Genomic DNA, 18,511 nt, shown 5'->3' with positions numbered 1-18,511 from the left:
TTAGTACCAAGCCAGGGAGTGAGGTGAGTCTTTTGCTCTGTTCTTTCTGAGTTATAAATCAGTCACTGCAAATGGCAGTTTGGCTTTAGGAAAGATATGGACACAATCTAGAAGTTCCATGAAATGAAAAGAGTTCACTGATTAATTACATAGGCCAGCATTTCCCAAGATGTGGTATGCATTCCACTTGGGGAGGTGCAGATAATTTTAGATTTTTTAATTTTTTTAATTTTATTTTAATAGTTTGGTATTTATTTTAATGTGCCTTAGATGAGATATAATTTATTATACCACAAGCCTATGACTGGTTTTCTGTTTACAATGATAATATAAAATTTCCATTTGAAATACTTTTAGTAAAAATGGGGTACCTGGGTGGCTCAGTTGGTAAAGCATCTGACTTTTGATCTTAACTCAGGTCTTGATCTCAGGGTTGTAAGTTCAAGCCCCACATTGACTTCACACTGGGCCTGGAGCCTAATTTTAAAGAAATGTTTGAAATACATTCAGTAAAAATAAGTTTATTTGAAGAAAAATGTTAAGTAAATAATAAGAAGACATTATTACAAGAGTCTGGCAAAAGTCACAAATAGGGAATGTAAACAATTGGAAATGAGAGGATGAAAGATTGACTTGTAGACAGGAGAGTTCAGAATACTAGACAAGTGTAGGGAAAATGATAGAACTCCTTAAGGATCCAGATTCCAGTTCTAACTGCTACTAAGCTTGTATGACACTGGCCTTCCTCTGGATCTCTATTTCTTTACCTAGAAAATAACTCTAATGCCTTTCTCAGCTTTATTACTTAGTGGTTCTGTTTCATTTGTTATTAGATTATTAACAATCATAATAACAGCCAGCACATTAAGGTCAGCTGTGAGCTGGATGTTTTCCATAATTCATCATTTAAAATTTTCATAATAGTCATAAGAGGTAGGTGTTATGATACCCATTCCACATACAAGGGGATCAAGGCCGAGAGATTTTATTTTTGAATTTTTTATTTAAAGATTTTTCTTTAAAGATTTTATTCATGAGAGACACACAGAGAAAGACAGAGATATGGGTAGAGGGAGAAGCAGGTTCTCTGTGGGGAACTCAATGTGGGACTCAATCCCAGGACCTCAAGATCACAACCTGAGCCAAAGGCAGACGCTCAACCACTGAGCCACCCAGGCATCAAAAAGCTGGGAGAGGGGATCCCTGGGTGGCTCAGCGGTTTCGGGCCTGCCTTTGGCCCAGGGCGTGATCCTGGAGTCCCTGGATCAAGTCCCTGGATCGAGTCCCAGGATCGAGTCCTGGGATCGAGTCCCACGTCGGGCTCCCGGTATGGAGCCTGCTTCTCCCTCTGCCTGTGTCTCTGCCTCTCTCTCTCTATGTCTATCATAAATAAATAAAAATAAATCTTAAAAAAAAAAAGGCTGGGAGATTTTAAGTAACTTTCCCTAGGTTGCACACAACTTAGATCAGATGCCAGAACCTGTGTTTCTTGCTCTTAGCCTTGTTGTGTCACAATAGTTAATTCCTATTCACCTTTCAAAACTAAGCTCAAAAAAAAAAAAAAAAAAAAAAAAAAAAAAAAAAACTAAGCTCAAAATCATCTATTCAAAGAAGTCCCTCTCTTCCCATCTTGGTTAGTGTTCTTCATCCAAGTTCTCTTACTGATCTACGAATACTGTTTTTTTGTTTTTTGTTTTTTTTAATTTGCCTTTGTATCCCCAACACCCTGCATTGTTTTGGGCAGAATAGATAGTCAACAAGTGGCCAAAAGAGGGGAAGCATGAGGTAGAGGGGATTGGAAAATTAAATATATTGCCATCTTACTTTACTAAATATGAAAGAAGTAGAAGTGAGAGGTAGGAGAACAAAGCAATTAAGCATGTGTTTTTCTAGATCCAAACCACCCAGCTGTGCCACTTACTAGGTGGGTGAACGATGGCACAGGGTCAACGCCTGTGCTTCAGTTTCTTCATCTATAAAATAAAGATATAAATACATCCTTACCTTAAAGAAGGATATTGTAGGAGTAAATGAATTATATATAAAATACTTAGAACAGTGCCTAGGATATGGTAACCAGGTGGTCAATAAACATTGGCTATTATTTTTATTTTTTGTGAAATGAATAAAAGGGGAAAAGCCCACTATTATAAAGTGAAAAAATCCCACATTATTACATACATATAAAATCTCTTCACTTTCCCAATTCTACTTGTTAACAATGCAGATTAATTCCATGGCAGTAATAAGAATTATAGCCATAGTGTGCACATAGTGTGCAAGTGAGTTCTGCTTCTATGGCAGTAGAATTAGTGCTCCACATCTGCTTTCAGAACATTTGGAAATATCAATATTAAAATTATCACACTGTTTATTATATTCTAATTCAGATTTACTTGTCTCTTGCCCTCAATCAGACTGAGTTTCTTGGGCGGGGGGAGGAAGGATTGTTGTTTGATCTTCTCTATGTCATCAATTCTCAGGAAAGAGGCTAGCAATAAATGTTCATTACACGTTTGCTAAATGAATATTGTAGACAAGATGTACGCATGGTGAACAATAAAACTAAAAATATTGTGTGATATTTACCATACAAGAAGCTCAAATTAAGTGTGATTATAGCTTGGAAAGGAACTCTCATTTCTAGGTAGGAAGAGGTAGTAGAACAGAATGGTGAAATCTAAACTTTAGAGATAGACAGCCTTGGCTTTGAGCCCTAACTCTGGCACTAATGAGCTTATATAATCGTGGGATACAACCTAATCTCTTTAAACCAGCAATGTTCTTATCAGTGAAATGAGGATAATATTAGCTAGGTAGACTAAATGAGATAATGTACATAAAATTTCAGGTACCTATTATGTGTTCATAAAGTGGCTAACACATTATCATCATCATCAAAGGCTTTGTGATGGAGGCATTCACTATCTGGATGGGCAGACACAAGGAGAGAGCACTGAACAGCCAAGAGGTGTGAATAAAGGTACTGTGGGTGTTAGAGCCAAGGCCAAACACTGTTTAATTAGATAAATGGGAGGGAGGATAAATGGCACTGTTCAATTAGAATATTGGATATTTTCAGGAAAGTAATGGGAGGGAAGATTGGGAGGTTGGCTTGAAAGACCAGGATGAGAAATTTAATCTTTATCTTGCAAGTATTACCAAGACTTTACAGTACTCTACACAAGGTAGTAACCCATTCGGACTCAGCTGTAAGGGGAATGTTCTGGCTGTTTGTGCAGTACAGTCTGGGGATGGTTAGGAAAATAGAAGCAGACAAACCACCTAGGAAGCTTTTCCAGCACTTCCAATGGGAATTTGGGGTCCCTCTCTGGGATGGTGGCATGGGGAAGGATAGAGAATGAACATGTGGGGCACTGGGAAGAAGAAACTCATAGAACTTGTCTAGTTGGATGTGAGAAGTAGTGAGGAGATGGAGACCAAGACAATTGTGAAGGTTTACAACTGGATGACTGGGATCATGGTGCTACTATTCTGACAGAAAGAAACCACAGAGGAGAGTGGCCTTAGGGGACAGATAGATTTGCTTTCTGCTATGCTAACTTTGAGGTGCAGTGGGATATTCTGTAATGACTGATATCCAAGAGACATTTGAAAACGTGAGCTTAGAACTCATACTGATATTTATTTAGAAGATATCTGTACAGAGGTAATAGCTAAAGGTATACGGTTGGATCAACCATCTAAGATGGGTGGGCATTTACATAGAAAAGATCAGGGTGTCATCCTTGGGAAATACCTCCCACATTGAGAGGAGTGAAAGAGAAGACTGTGAGGAAGGATGAGGAAGAGGGAAAGAGGTGGGGAACATACCCCCATAGATGCTAGGAGCGGAGCAGTTTTCAAGGAGGGTGGAAGTGCTGGGAGGAGCCATGAGTGATGGGAGGTCGGAGAGAAGTGCAGAGGGGCCACTGGACTTGGCCACTAGAAATCATGACCTCTGATGAGGCATGAGAGAAAAATATGTGGAAAGAAAAGCTAGACTGCAGGTGTGAAGGAATGAAGAAGGGATGTATGTGGAGAGATGAGGTTAACTGAGTATGGTAGGAAATCAAAAAGTTGGGGAAAGAAAAGGCAGAGATGTGATGGTGGTTCAAGGTGGAAGCAGAATTGTTCTTTCCCAGATAAATGGCCACTCACGATTCATCCAAAGATGCTTATTTGTCTGTATATTAAGTAGAAAGAAACATTGATGGAGGAGGCAAGAGAAGGACCTTTGGAACAAACTAGATTGAGAGGCGGGTTGCTGCCATTCTAAAGCCATAGACCATGTTATCAGTAGGAGTACAGCAGCATCTGCTTTAGCAGAGACAACTCATTTATCATGTGTCCACAGACTGTGAGAGAGGGAGACCAGAAACTCTCTCTTTCCACTTAGGAAAACAAAGCTTGATCCGCTTTTTGAAAAGAATTCAAAAGCTCATTCTCATTTCTAAGAAAATGAGTGCACAATATCTTCCCTTTCTTGACTTTTGTACCTAAATGCACTCTAGGAAAATGCCTAGGTGCATCATTAGAACACTTCAAGAACCCTATGAACACCTCCCAAGTTTCTGACACTCCTTTCTGCAGGGTGCCTTTCATTAAAAAAAAAAAAATGCTTTCAAGATCACTTTCATCCTCACAGCATCCCTGGGAGGCTTTACTCTTTCTGTTTTACAAGTGAAGCAGCCAAGGATTAGAAAGAATTGAGCTATTTCTTCCCAAATTACACAGCCAGGAAATGGTAGGGCTACATGCCCTTTGCTCTTTCAAGTATCATTCATATGGTCCTCACAATACGATGCTCTAGGTCTGGCATGACAAACCAAAGTGTAGCAGGACTCTGATCTCCCCCTGGTGTGGGGGCTCTATAATTATATCGGTATAGCCTAAAACTACATTAGCTTTGGAGCACTTGTATCAGATCATGTTTTTGACTGGGTAGTACCCTTTGCGCCCTTCTCACCCCCATCATAAGAGCCAGAGGGCAGAAGTTCTTAGTGATGTTTCTTTCCCTCCCAAACCTGCCCAGTTCAATTAGCCCTCTGAAATGCATGAACAAGGCCTCAGTATTTAAACTTGCTCCAGATGAGCAAGAGGCAAAAAAGCATTTTTCTCCCTTAATAACTGGTTTGGTCTTGTAGTAAGAAGACCAGACTGGGAGGTTGAAGGTCCAGGTTCCAGATTCACTCTAGCTCTGCAATCTGAAATCACTTGATACTTAGCGTCAGTGTCTTGATCTGAAAAATAATGACAGTTATTTTACGTCTGCTGCAAGGATCCAGCGAAACACTTGTGGGTTTAATTTTCTGCTATGGTTGACTTGAAATTCTTTTTTTTTTTAATTTTTTTTTTTTTTTGAGAGAGAGCACATGTGCAGGAGTGGGGTGGGGGTCGGGCAGAGGGAAAAGCAGACTCCCTGCTGAGTGCAGAGCCCAACATATGGCTCAACCCCAGAATTCTCAGATCATGATCTGAACTGAAGGCAGATGCTTAACTGACTGAGCCACCCAGGTGCCCTTGACTTGAAATTCTTAATTTTTGTAGGAGGAGCTATGCATCTTCATAGTGCACTGGGCCCTGCAAATCATGTAGCTGGTCCTGCCTCTATGACCTCTCTGGGCCCCAGTCTATATAATTAATTAAATTGTTAGGAAATAGATAACCCTCAATCCTTTTACTCTACCCATTAGCAAAATTTGGCACAATTGATCACTCCCTCCTCCATGAAACATCTTTTCCGTGTGGCTTCTGGGACACAATATTTTTCTAGTTTTCCTCTGCTTCACTGGTGGCTGCTCCTTTGGTGTTTCCTCCCTAATCTGTTAGTATGTTCCAAACTAAACTCATCATCTCCTGCAAGCCTGCTCCTCCCAGCCTTCCTCATGTATTAATGGTAACTCCCTGCCTTCCAGTTGCTCAGACCCAAACCCTTGTCCTAGTCCTTGACTATCTCTCATTCCATATCCAACCTGGAAGCTACTCCAGAATCTGACCACTTCTGTACTACTACCATCACAGTTCAAGGCTTAATCACAGCTCTCTTGGATTATTACAAGACCCTTCTAAATGGTCCCCTTGCTTCCATCCCATCCCCTGTTTCTAAGAGTCTATTTTCCACACAGTAGTCAGGATAATCCTTTAAAAATATAAGTCAAATCATATCAATCTTCTCTTCAAAACCATCCCGTGGCTATCTATCTCAATCAGAGTAGAAATAACTACAAGTGCAACAAACTTAACTCTTTGAACCTACTTCCAACCAGCATAGGCCATTTGCCAGTGTCCCTTTGTCTGGAATGCCCTCCTAGCTATCAGCCTGGCTGGCCACTCACCTCCTTCAGTTCTGCTCAACTGTCACCCTATCCATCAAACTTTCCCTGACCATCCTATTTAAATAGCCACCAACATCGACTTTCCCCCTCATTTCCCAGCCTATTTTTCCCTGCTCAGTTTTCTCCCAAACACTCATCACCATCTGATTACATTTTTAAAAATTTGCTTAGTGTTTATCTCTCCCCATTAGACTATAGGCTTCATAAGGGCAGGGATTTTTGCCTTTTAGCTGCCATGTCTCCAGCACATAGGACAGTGCCTGTGAATGACAGTAGGCAGAGTTCTGGAACAGATGATGGGATTACTATTATTAAGTCACAGCCACATCAGGTCCTCTGAGTGTAAAAAGTGTCTTCACAGGCTGCATACCCTCTGTTACAGAAGTGTGGGCATTTATGGGAGACTCTTGTGGCAGCCTCCCACTAGAGTATACTGTAGGAATGGAAAGCTGAGTCGAGAGAGGTAACTATGCCCTACAATTTTGTCACTTAGAAGCTTCGTGTATATATGCAAATAACTCTAGAACAAGGCAGCATTTGTTAAAAAATATCCATCCTTTAATGGCTAACGTCTCACATTCTGGTAATGGCTCCAGTTTTCTACAGAGATGAGGGACAATGAACTATGGCTTGTGAACTTACTACGTGACTCCTGTCCCAGACAAGTTCCTGCTCTGGCCTGCTTATCACATCAAAGACACCTTGCTCAACTTCCAATCTAGTTTGCTCCAAAGTCCCTCCACTGGACCCCTCCACCCAACATTGGCTGTACTTACTGTTGACTTGAGACCCCACCCTCTCATAGTCCTTCCACATTCTGCTTCTAGATACAGGAAATATGAGGGAGGAGTGGAATCAACTTGGAAGGCTGCAACAGGCTAAAGAATCTATTATTTCCTTAAAATAAAGATGAGTAAATATAATTTGAGTGTATGGTGCTCAGAATTCAGGAAGTAGATCTATCAGTCTTTGCATCTTGATAGTCTTGGTCAACATGTGACACAGTATGTAACATTCCCTAAGATTTGCCGAATCATTGAACTGAATGTCATAAGCCCCAAGTAAGGATAATTCTAATTAAGAAGTGCTTCTGCATCTTGTGTAAGGTACCCCAGAGATATTTTGTAAGGTTATTTTATTGAGCTATCATAAAAAACAACCCGTAAGAATGAAAGTATCTCAAATAAAGGGACCAATATTTAAAATGCTGGTTTAAACAATAAATCTTACTGCTTTAAAATTTTTGAAGTTACTTTCATATGTATTTGATTTCTTTAAACTCTGTATCTGAAAATCCAAACATTTTTGAGAGACAAATCACGAATTACACTTTCCATTCCCTCCAGGACTCCTTTGAATAGTCTCTGAGGTTATGCGTTTTTGATCTTTTCTTATGGGAAAGACTGGAGAATTGAGAAAGTTAAAGCTAAAACATTAGGATGTGGAGACTGAAAATCACATTAAGTGTGGGTGCTGTGTATATGGGTATTTGTTATGTAATTCTCAACACTTTCCAGTATGTTTGAAAAACTTGCTTCTCTCATACATTCACACTACACATATATTTTCATACCCAGGCAAGATCAAGCCTGAAAAGACCTGTCTCATAATCAGTAAGTAGTGATGTCAGTAATAAGAAAATTTGGGGCAGGTTAATCATTCTTCTCCTTGGCTCTCAGTTTATCTGTATGTAAAATGAGGGGGGGGGAATTAGATGGTTTTGGGGGCCCTTCCACTTCTAATGCCTTAAGAGCCTAGGGAAGTAGGGGGTACCTATTCACATTTTGAAGGTCTTCTCTTGATAAAGGATTCTTTTCAGATTTTCTGAGTTTCTTTAGTGCATTTAAAGCTATGACTTGTTTTACCAAAATCTGATTACTATATTTTTTTTCTTAATAAGAGCAGCTAATACTTGTTAAGCAAATTGAATATGCTAGGCACCATGTCTTATACAGATTATTTGATTTAATCTTCCCCAATTAACACCACGAGATATATTTGTCCCCATGTCGTAGATAGGTCAACTGGCCCCTAGGCTATCTAACTTGCCTAAGCAACATTGGAATTCAAATTCTCTTCAATCTAGTCTATGGCTCTAGAATACTGTTAATCCTGCATTTCTCAGACAGGCTGCTCATATCAGGGTGTGTTCAGTGGTTCTTTTGCTATTTGAATAGCCATGGTCCTCTGCGCCTCCTTGCCTTCTCAAATGGGGTGACCAACTAGGGATGGGGTAATTCCTTTGGTTTCAACTTAATTTCTGTGGCATAACATGGTCATATTTTCATTAAGAAATCCTTTTTGACCTCCCCTGGATGAGTAACAGTGGATTTCACTAGTTATCTTGAGTCACTTGTGAAGGATCAGATGAGCAGCTTGGGGGTCAGATTTGCTTTGCATTCCTAATTTGGTTCTTTGGGTCTATCATCTAAATTTCACAGCACCTACAATAAGACTTTCCATTATTTTGTAACCGATTAAGGTGAAAAAAAATGCCATATGCAGGAAAATAATGTAAGATTAATTTCACATCTTCTTAATTTTCACATTCATTATTTTTATAAGAACTGTGTCAGGTGGGCAAGTCAGGAATTATTTACCCACTTTGCAAATGAGGAAAGGGGAGGTGACTTACTCTAGGACATGGACTGGTTAGGTCCTAGACCTAAGGTTCTTTCTATACTATGCCACTTCCATAACAAAAAAAGACCATCAGACTTAGGCACTTTTTTGGCAGCCAGAAATAAATGAGTGTTGTACTGGAGGTTGTCCCATGTCAGGCTGTGGCCATGGGACTCCCTATAGAGCTAGCAAATGTGCTACAGAATGAGGATAGTAGGACCAACCATGCCCCCTACTCCTACTCATACCCGTGTAATGTGATAAAGAAAGTAGTAGTAGCCAACAGCTGTGGTCCTAAAAGATAAAACTTTTAGGCGGGAAGTTAAGTGACAAGTAAACTTGTGTGTGTGTGTGTGTGTGTGTGTGTGTGTGTATGTGTGTGTGTGCGCGCGTGTGTTTCACTGTTGGGTGCTTTTGATATTTTTAAAAAGGCTGCTTGTGGAAGTCAGACCAAATAGCAGGAAGGTATTACAGCAAGATGGATTTGGGAAAGGACCAATCTCACTTGACGTTCCATCAGACAACTAATCCTCGTCAAGAAAAGAACCATGTTCCAGGTAATGAAAGGGATCTTAAGAAGTCTCTAGTGGCCACTAACAGTCTTAGTGACTGTTGGGAGAAACTGGGGCTGTGATTATTTTCCTAATTTTTATGGATCTGGCACCAAAAAAGGACATAATTGAGTATGTTCATATAACCTTAGATGGGAAGGAGTGGGGCTATATACCTTCTGCAGAACTTCTAGTGCATTGATTCTAATAATCCAGAGAAAACAAGGAGATAACAAATAAGTTATTAATAATATATTTAAGTGAAAGATAATGAAAATACCCAGTACTGGACAGTTGTGGTAAAACAAGTACACCCCCTGTCCTTCTATGGTAGTGTAAATTTGGTATGATTTTTGGAAAGAGATCTGATCTACCTATTGTCAGATCTATAACAGTGCTTATTCTTTTGACTCACTAATCTTAGTCTTGAGTCTATCCTAAACCAGCATTTCTCAAAATGTTTTGTGGAACCCTAGGCTTTGAGACAGTTGTTAAACTATTTTGTGCCATGAATCCCTTTGGCATTCTTATGAACCTATAGAGCCCTTTTTAGAATAAATATTTTAAATATGTAAAATTGATAGGATTACAAAGGAAACAGTTGTAAGGTACAATTATCAAAATGAAAAATTGTGATACAGTAATATATATGCTTATTTATAGATGCATTTAAAACACAATTATATTAATGGTGTGTCTAAAACCATTGTATCAAATCAAATATATCATCTCAAATAAATTATATTTTAAGGTATCTGCAACAGCTGTATTGTGATATGAAAAAATATCTGTGATTTCTTTTGGTGACAAAGTCACTTACTACACAAAAATTGCTCTGGTTTGTCACCTACATTCATAATTGAAGGAAACTTAATTGGACATTGGTAAAAATAAAGGTATGATATTTCCCCATCCAAGTTCACCATAAAAACTTCTGTCCTAAGAACAAAAGGTGCTATGGTCTAAGGGACATGCTCTGTCTTTTGGGGGTCTTAGTGCAAGTTTGTAATCACTTTACAGGCTCTAAAAAGACCCATTAACTTCTCACAAACTTAGACTGCAACAGAACCTTTTTTGATAATAACTTTCCAAAGAACTAGGAGAAACACCATCCTAAAGAAAAAATTCAAAAGGAAAAAAGCTGTATGCATGAATATCCTCATTATAGTTTGATCTGTAATGGCAAAAAAAAATCCCTATAAAATTGGCAATAACCCATACAAGTGGAATAACTGGGAAAACAGGAATGCATCAATTTGATTAAAGTTATAATTATGAGGACTATGTCATAGAAAATATATCTAACATAATGTTAGTTGATAATGATCAAATTATGATATGCTATTACTACACATTTGTGTAATATAGGGACTAGATGTGTATGAGAAATAAAATGAAAACAGGTTATATTGTTAAGGATGGCATGAAATGGCTGATTTTATTCTTTTATGTTCCTAAAATATGTAAAATTATTTTAAAGAAATTAATGAGTTGATAGCACATTTACATACTGACCCTTTTGCTTAAAAATGTTTATGAATGTTTGCTCCTAGGCATTCTTTGGAGGTACAAGGATAAATAAGATGTGGTTCTTGTCACCCAAATGCTAGGAGAAAAACAGACATCTAGCATAGAGTTTCTACCACTTTGCCATAGGACTCTTGCTGATAAATGCCACAACTTATTACTATCTCCTATAACTTCTATTTTGATCCCACAGAAGTCATTGGAACTTGGAATTTGCGAAACAGAGAGCAACTCAGAAAAAGAAAAGCTGAAGCACAAGAGAAGCAAAATTTGCAATGGCACTTTGGGTATGGTTTCCCAGGAATGATTTTTTTATCATGTTATAGCAGAAACTTGTATACTCAAGTTCTGTGGCGACTCTGTTGAAGAATATCCAATTAGCTCCCTTAATTCTACTCTTGTCAAGCAACCTTCTGATCATTACTTAGCTTCTCAAATAATAGCTACAGAGGAGAATTCATTCATCTGTTAGTCCAAGCATCCTCTGCTGTGTGACTTTGCATTTCTCATTGTTCACTTAAAAATTGGTCTTTAGGTACATATATCATTTTCTCTGAGCTGGTTGATGAGTTCTTTTCCTGGACAAATGGAGCTAGTCTCAGTGTGCTGATAGAATTGGGTTTCTGGGCTTGCTGGGTAGGGAGGCCAAGGCTGGAAAAGCCATTGAAGTAGATGACACTTTAGTGAGATTCTTGGCTGCTGGCTGGCCATGCTCTAGTGACACATCTCCATACTACTGAGGACTGTTCCTACTACAACATACCACCCAGCAAAACCTTTAATGGTTCCAAAGAGAAGCAGCAGAGTGTAATGGCTAAGAGCCCTGGCTGTTAAAGCCAGAATGACTAGATTTGAAGTATGGCCCCCTCATTTCTAACCATTTGACCTTGGACAAGAAAGTGCATTGTTTTTGTCATTTGGGAAATGGAGATAATAATACTATCTGCCTTGTAAGTAGATGACGTGAAGATTGTATGAGATAACAGAATAAGTAAATTACTTAAAACAGTGCCTGGCACATAGAAAGCACTGTTTCCTGTGTTAATATGAGTACTAATTTATATTTGAATAATTCATTCATTCAAGTTATTATATGTAATTATTTTTTAAAAAGATTTATTTATTTACTTATTTATTTATTTATTTATAGCAGGAGGAGGGGCAGAGGGAAAGGGAGAAAGAAAGGAGACTCCCCGCTGAGAAGGCAGCCCAATGCTGGCTCCACCGCATGACCCTGAGGTCATGACCTAAGCCAAAAGCAAGAGTTGGCCACTTGCCTGACTGAGTCACCCAGTGGCCCCTATTATATGCAATTATTACAACAACCACATGAATTTGGGCAGATACCATTTACTCCATTTTATCTATGAAGAAACCAAGATACAGAGAGTTTAAGTGACTTGCCCATGAAACTACTAGGAAGAACATGGAACATTACTCAGATTACCTCATATAGAGATCTACCTAACAAATTGTTTAGGATTTAATATCTAGGATGAAATAGTCGTTTCCTGAAAAAGTCACATACACCATCTTTTAAAAATCTAGTAATAAGGACTTTATAATTTATCTTGTTACCTTTGTTACTTGGAATTAAAGTTTAAAATGCTGAGGTGTCATTCCATCTTAACTTTTAAAATATTGATTTCAAACTGGTTTTGGTGAGGTAATCTTTAAAAAAAATTATGGCAATCTTCAAACATAAACAAAGGTAGAGGAGGATACACGTTAATTATGCAAGGCATTATGAGCACTGCAAAGATATAAAAGCACTAGTTTTACCTAGTTTGCTAAAAGAAATAATATTTACTATAAGAGGGATCCCTGGGTGGCGCAGCGGTCTAGCGCCTTCCTTTGGCCCAGGGCGCGATCCTGGAGACCCGGGATCGAATCCCACGTCAGGCTCCCGGTGCATGGAGCCTGCTTCTCCCTCTGCCTGTGTCTCTGCCTCTCTCTCTGTGTGTGACTATCATAAAAAAAAAAGAATATTTACTATAAGAATATTTCCCCAGAAATAACAAGAGTATGAAGCAGCCTATGTTCCCTGCCTAAAAGTATGACCCTCATAATCCTAAGCAAGGAGAGCATTTCAGCCCTGTGGTCTATAAGACTCCACGGAGCAGGTAGCGTGGAACAGAATTTCAATAGGTTTAGAAAAATGATGAAATGTTTATTTATAGTACCTTTTCCTCCCCCAATCCCCCAGCCCATCTGCATTAGCCATCTGTATTTGGTTATAGTGGCAGTTCCTAACAATTTGTCATTGGCTGCAATTTCCATGCATATCCTTTTATCTTTTAGATCCTTCATCTAGCTATTAATTCAGAGTAGGTATAATATGACCACTCATGCCTTTCCACCAGGCTTCTTTACTTCCAGAATGTTTTTGCAGCTTTTGACTCAGCTTACAGTACATCTCATTTGACATGTATCATGGCTATTTAGCATTCTGTACACAAGACACTGAATTAGATAAGCAATTAGATATACATCTGTCTGCAGGCTGCACAGACAAGGAGCTGTGCCTGGATTGCAGATCTAGAAATGCAATTATATCCATTTGCTCAGGGCATAGTGGGACTAACTCACACAGACTAAACCCAAAGAGACTAGTGTATAAACCAGAATGCCAATCTATTCATTTATAAAATCAGTTATACGTTTTCCATAACCATTCTTTAAATATATGCTCTCAAACTCTCTCTCTCTCTCTCAACTCACCAAGAAGATTTCATGTGAGCAGGGTGTTCCCTGAGGAACATTTCCTTTCCTAATAACTGAGAACATCTAGCTCTGCTCCTTCATCTTATAAAGGAGATTGAGGCCTAGAGAGATTCAGTGATTTGTTCATGGTCATGCAATATGGCAGTGGGAACCCTGGGGCATTATCACTAAGCATTTCTTTGAATCCTGTGGCCCCATTGCTGACATTAATTCTGATCTTCCACAGAGAGAAAAAATGCAAGCGGCCAAGGACAGGAAAAGGAAATAAAAGAGGCAGAAAGAGAAAACAAAATACAGAACTGAAGGTGGAACCTCAGTCACAATTTAAAAATGACATGATGGAGAAAGCACTGGCATCTGTGGAGAAAGAAACTGAGCCACCCAGGAGTATAACCGAAGCACTCTCTCTGGTAGCCTCTCCCAAAAAAGTTGTGCCTAAGAAACAATTTTCTGCAGAGGATAAAGAAAGCATTATGTATCAGGAGAGTTCTTCTGAGTTACAAGGAATAGTGGTACAAAACCACCCTTCTGAAACATGCCAAGATATGGCTGAACCTGAAGTCCTCTCTCCTACAATGTGCCAAGAAAGAATGGTACTTCAAGACCATACTTCTAAAATTTGTCCTGATATGGCTGAACCTGAAGCCCTCTCTCCTATAATGTGCCAAGAAACAGTTGTACTTCAAGGTCATCCTTCCAAAATGTGTCCTGATATCTCTGAACCTGAAGCCTCCTCTCCTACAATGTTCCAAGAAACAGCTATACTTCAAAGCCATCCTTCCAGAATGTGCCCTGATACGGCTGAACCTGAAGCCCTCTCTCCTACAACAAGCCAAGAAATGGCTGTAGTCAAAGACATTCCTTCTAAAACATCTGAAGACGTAGCTGACCTGGAAGGATGCTCTCTTGAAGCACCCCCCAAACCAGATGTGCCTAAAGGATACGCCCTTGAAACATACCAAAAAAGAGCTGAACCTGAGGAATACAATTCTGACCCAGATCAAGGAATGGCTGAGATTGAAAGCCTCTTTCCTAAAACACAAGACATAGCTGTGCCTAAAGACCTTTCTACAAAAACACACCAAGAAACAGTTGAACCTGAACACTTCTCTTGTGAAACATATCAAGAATTTGCTATGCCTAAAGCATCCTGCCATCAAAGGATCCAAGAAATGCCTGCCCCTGAGGAATATACACCTGAAATATATCAAGAGACACCTGGACCTGCGGACTCTTCACCTGAAATATACCAAGAAACAGCTGGGACTGAAGACTCTTCACCTGAAATATACCAAGAAACACCTGGGCCTGAGGACCTCTCTACTAAGACATATAAAAATAAGGATATGCCTAAAGAATGCTTTCCAGAACCATACCAAGAAACAGGTGGGCCCCAAGGCCAGGATCCTAAAACACATCAGGAGGATGCTAAGGATGTTTATACTTTTCCCCGAGGTATGGTATTTTAATGGTACAAGTCAGCGACACTGCCACTTAATGGGGTCCCCCATTTATAATTTAGAGCACCAACATAGGTACATCTCCCTCAAAATGGTGATTTATAGCCTTCTTTGACAATCATAGGCTATCTCCCATTATCACAAGGGATACCATTAATGTTATTTGCTAGTTTTGAGTAAAATACGATTTTCATCCAAGTAATGCCTGTTTGGCACACATTTACAAAGAATTAAAATAATTGAAAATATAAGTGTGTATCATAGGTACCCAACATACTTTCTGGGAAGCTTTAGCTAGTGAAGTGAATGAGCCCAATGTAAGAGAATTATGTGCAAGATATTGTAAAGAACAATCAAGTTTAAATTAACAAGAAAGCTTGATGAATACGATTTTTCTTGAGAACTGAAATTTCCCAGAAAACTAAAAGCAAGTAAGTTCAGGGTACAAGGTGCCAAAGAAGCTATAAAGGTACAAAATATGATCCTGTTACTAGGGAACTCATTTTTGTAGGATTTATCAGGTTTGCCAAAACCCTTCTCTATTTCAATGTTTGTTCCTGAAAAGCTTTCTCCTAAGCATAACACTTTTAAAATAACGGAACCTTTCTTCAGTTTGACTTGCCTCAGGGATATAAATGAGAACCCTGATTCTCTTTGGACAATACCATAGACAGTATAAGAAATGGACTGAGTCGACCAGACCATAGTTCTCAGGAAATTGTTTTCTAAAGAAATCCCTCTGGTAACTTATTTATTCTCTTTCCTAAAAGATGAGTGTAACAAAAGCATGAGGTTAGTTGGGTTTTGAGAAATATCTTAAAAAGACAGGTGAAGCACTTGCCTGTGTGGATAGAAGCCCCTGCTAGAGAAGCAGCTGTCATCTGACTAGAAAATGTTCATGATAATGAATTATGAATGTTCATTATGATAAATTAGAGTAATATGTAAGTGAATATAGGGTAAGTCCACTCTAGTACCATCTCCTATCTCTGATCCTCATCCTGAAGGTTATTTTCCTTTGTTTTAACAAATGAGATAGTATACATTCTATTCTGTAACCTGCATTTTTTTCCACATATATATCGTGGCCATCTTAATGACATTTTTTTGTAACAACTGTATGGTATTTTTATACATACTATGATCCATATATATATATATTTATATATACATATTGTAAAATTTATTCAACCAATCTCTGAAATGCCAAACATTTAGGTTACCACCAAGGTTTATATTATGACAATGTTCAATGAACATCATTGGAAGTAATATTTATTTGGCACTTTCTATGCACCAGAAACTATTAAACCTTTTGTGTGAATTATTTTATTCAATGTTAAATACTCTAACAGAAAAACAATATTACCCCCATTTTGTAGATAAGGAAACTGAGGCACTGGAAGCTTAAGTCTATACAATTATATTCTTTGGATAAATTCCTAGAAATTGAAATGCTGGGCCAAAGGGAATCCACATTTAATGTTTGGATACATTCTGTCAGACTAGCTCCCCAAGGTGTTATAGCAATCCCCACAAACCAAGAGTTTATATAAGTGCCTTTCCCCTAGGCCCTTGTCAATACTGCATGTGATTACATTTAAAAAACTTTTCTGAGACACCCAGGTGGCTCAGTCAGTTAAGTGTCTGACTCTTGATTTTGGCTTAGGTCATGAGGTCAGGGTCCTGGGATCAAGTCCTGTGTCAGGCTCCATGCTCAGCAGGGAGTTTGCTTGAGGGTTCACTCTCTCCCTTTCTCTCTGCCCCTCCTCCTGCTCTCTCTTCTAAAATAAATTCATCTTTTAAAAACATAATATAAAAAATCCTTTCCTGTATGTTAGGTTTAAAAAAACACCAAACAACCTATTGTTTTAATTTCTACTTTTTTGATGACTAATTTGAATTTTATGACTGTTATAAATTTGAATTTTTTCTTTTGAGAATTGCTTGTTCGAATTCCTGTTCCATTTTAAATTTGATCTTTTTGGATTGATTTTTAAAATCCCTATATAATAGTGATTAAGCCTTTACCTACACATAAGTTATAAGTATTTTCCCAGTTGTTGATTTGGGTTTAACTTTATTTATAATTATTTTTGTCATCTACATGACAAGATTTTAATTTTTATTTATTCAAACCTAACTAAATATTTTAATATTTAGTTATTTAAACCAGTCATTCTTTTCCCTTATGGTTTCTGGCCTGTGTTCTGCTTAGGAAGGCCTTTCTTTTATTTATTTATTTATTTATTTATTTATTTATTTATTCATTCATTCATTCATTCATTCATTCATTCATGATAGACATAGAGAGAGAGAGAGAGGCAGAGACACAGGCAGAAGGAGAAGCAGGCTCCATGCCGGGAGCCTGACGCGGGACTCGATCCCGGGACTCCAGGATCGCGCCCTGGGCCGAAGGCAGGCGCCAAACTGCTGAGCCACCCAGGGATCCCCAGGAAGGCCTTTCTAATCCTAAGATTATAAAAAACATTTTATTGTTTCTACAACATTTATGGTATTTTAATATTTAAATCTTTAATTCATCTGAAATTTGCTTTTGTGCAAGGTGTGAGGTAGTTTTTTTCTCTAGATAGTCACCTGTCCCAATACCATTTATTGAACCTATTTTCATATTTTATTTTACAGAAATGAGAGAAAAACCCAAAGCAGAAGAACCAGAGATACCAGCAATTCCAAATGTTCCTCAAGAGATTCATCCAGAAAATGATGTCTTTAGTTATGTTTTGTTTTAACAATGCTCAACCATCAATAGTTGTCCAACAAAATACACATCTTAATATATTGTGTGTGTGATTTTCTCAAAACATTGTAGATCTCTATAATACTTATTAATATTTTAATTGGGTTTTTTTCACATATAGACTACATCTGGAAGAACAGGAAGATGTTTTTTCAGGTTCTGTCATATAGATGATATTCTGCTAATGTATGCGTGTGTGTGTGTATGTGTGTACATATATGTATATTGGGGTGAGGATAGTGGTGGGAAGAAATGGGAAAGGAATGGCTGAATGATTTTCCCTGCTAAGAAGAAACCTCTCTTTGGTTAATTCTTTTTTTTTTTTTTTTTTTCCCTTGGTAAATTTTAAAAAGTAGAGAAACTAGGGATCCCTGGGTGGCGCAGCGGTTTGGCGCCTGCCTTTGGCCCAGGGCGCGATCCTGGAGACCAGGATCGAATCCCACATCGGGCTTCCGGTGCATGGAGTCTGCTTCTCCCTCTTTCTGTGTCTCTGCCTCTCTCTCTTTCTCTCTCTGTGACTATCATAAA

General features: G+C 38.5%; 1 protein-coding gene across 3 annotated transcripts; it reads left to right on the top strand.

The window, feature by feature from the left end:
* The first annotated feature begins 2,902 nt into the window (after window positions 1–2,902).
* Window positions 2,903–18,025, top strand: HEMGN (hemogen). 3 transcript variants are annotated; one of them, XM_038552909.1, is made up of 5 exons: window positions 2,903–2,983; window positions 9,392–9,517; window positions 11,232–11,325; window positions 13,989–15,217; window positions 17,869–18,025. In XM_038552909.1, exons 2-5 carry the CDS (start codon window positions 9,439–9,441, stop codon window positions 17,973–17,975), a joined length of 1,509 nt encoding a protein of 502 aa, XP_038408837.1. In that variant the 5' UTR covers window positions 2,903–2,983; window positions 9,392–9,438; the 3' UTR covers window positions 17,976–18,025. The 3 variants fall into 3 exon arrangements, with proteins under 3 accessions (XP_038408837.1, XP_038408836.1, XP_038408838.1); XM_038552908.1 differs by lacking the exon at window positions 2,903–2,983 and adding an exon at window positions 6,646–6,801; XM_038552910.1 differs by lacking the exons at window positions 2,903–2,983; window positions 9,392–9,517 and adding an exon at window positions 6,744–6,801.
* The last annotated feature ends 486 nt before the right edge of the window (window positions 18,026–18,511 follow it).

The sequence above is a fragment of the Canis lupus genome, chromosome 11 (genome assembly GCF_011100685.1).
Source record: "Canis lupus familiaris isolate Mischka breed German Shepherd chromosome 11, alternate assembly UU_Cfam_GSD_1.0, whole genome shotgun sequence".
In the NCBI taxonomy this organism is placed as follows: Eukaryota; Metazoa; Chordata; class Mammalia; order Carnivora; family Canidae; genus Canis; species Canis lupus.
Note: the sequence above shows the minus strand (reverse complement) of the source record. Positions and strands in the feature narration are given on the sequence as shown.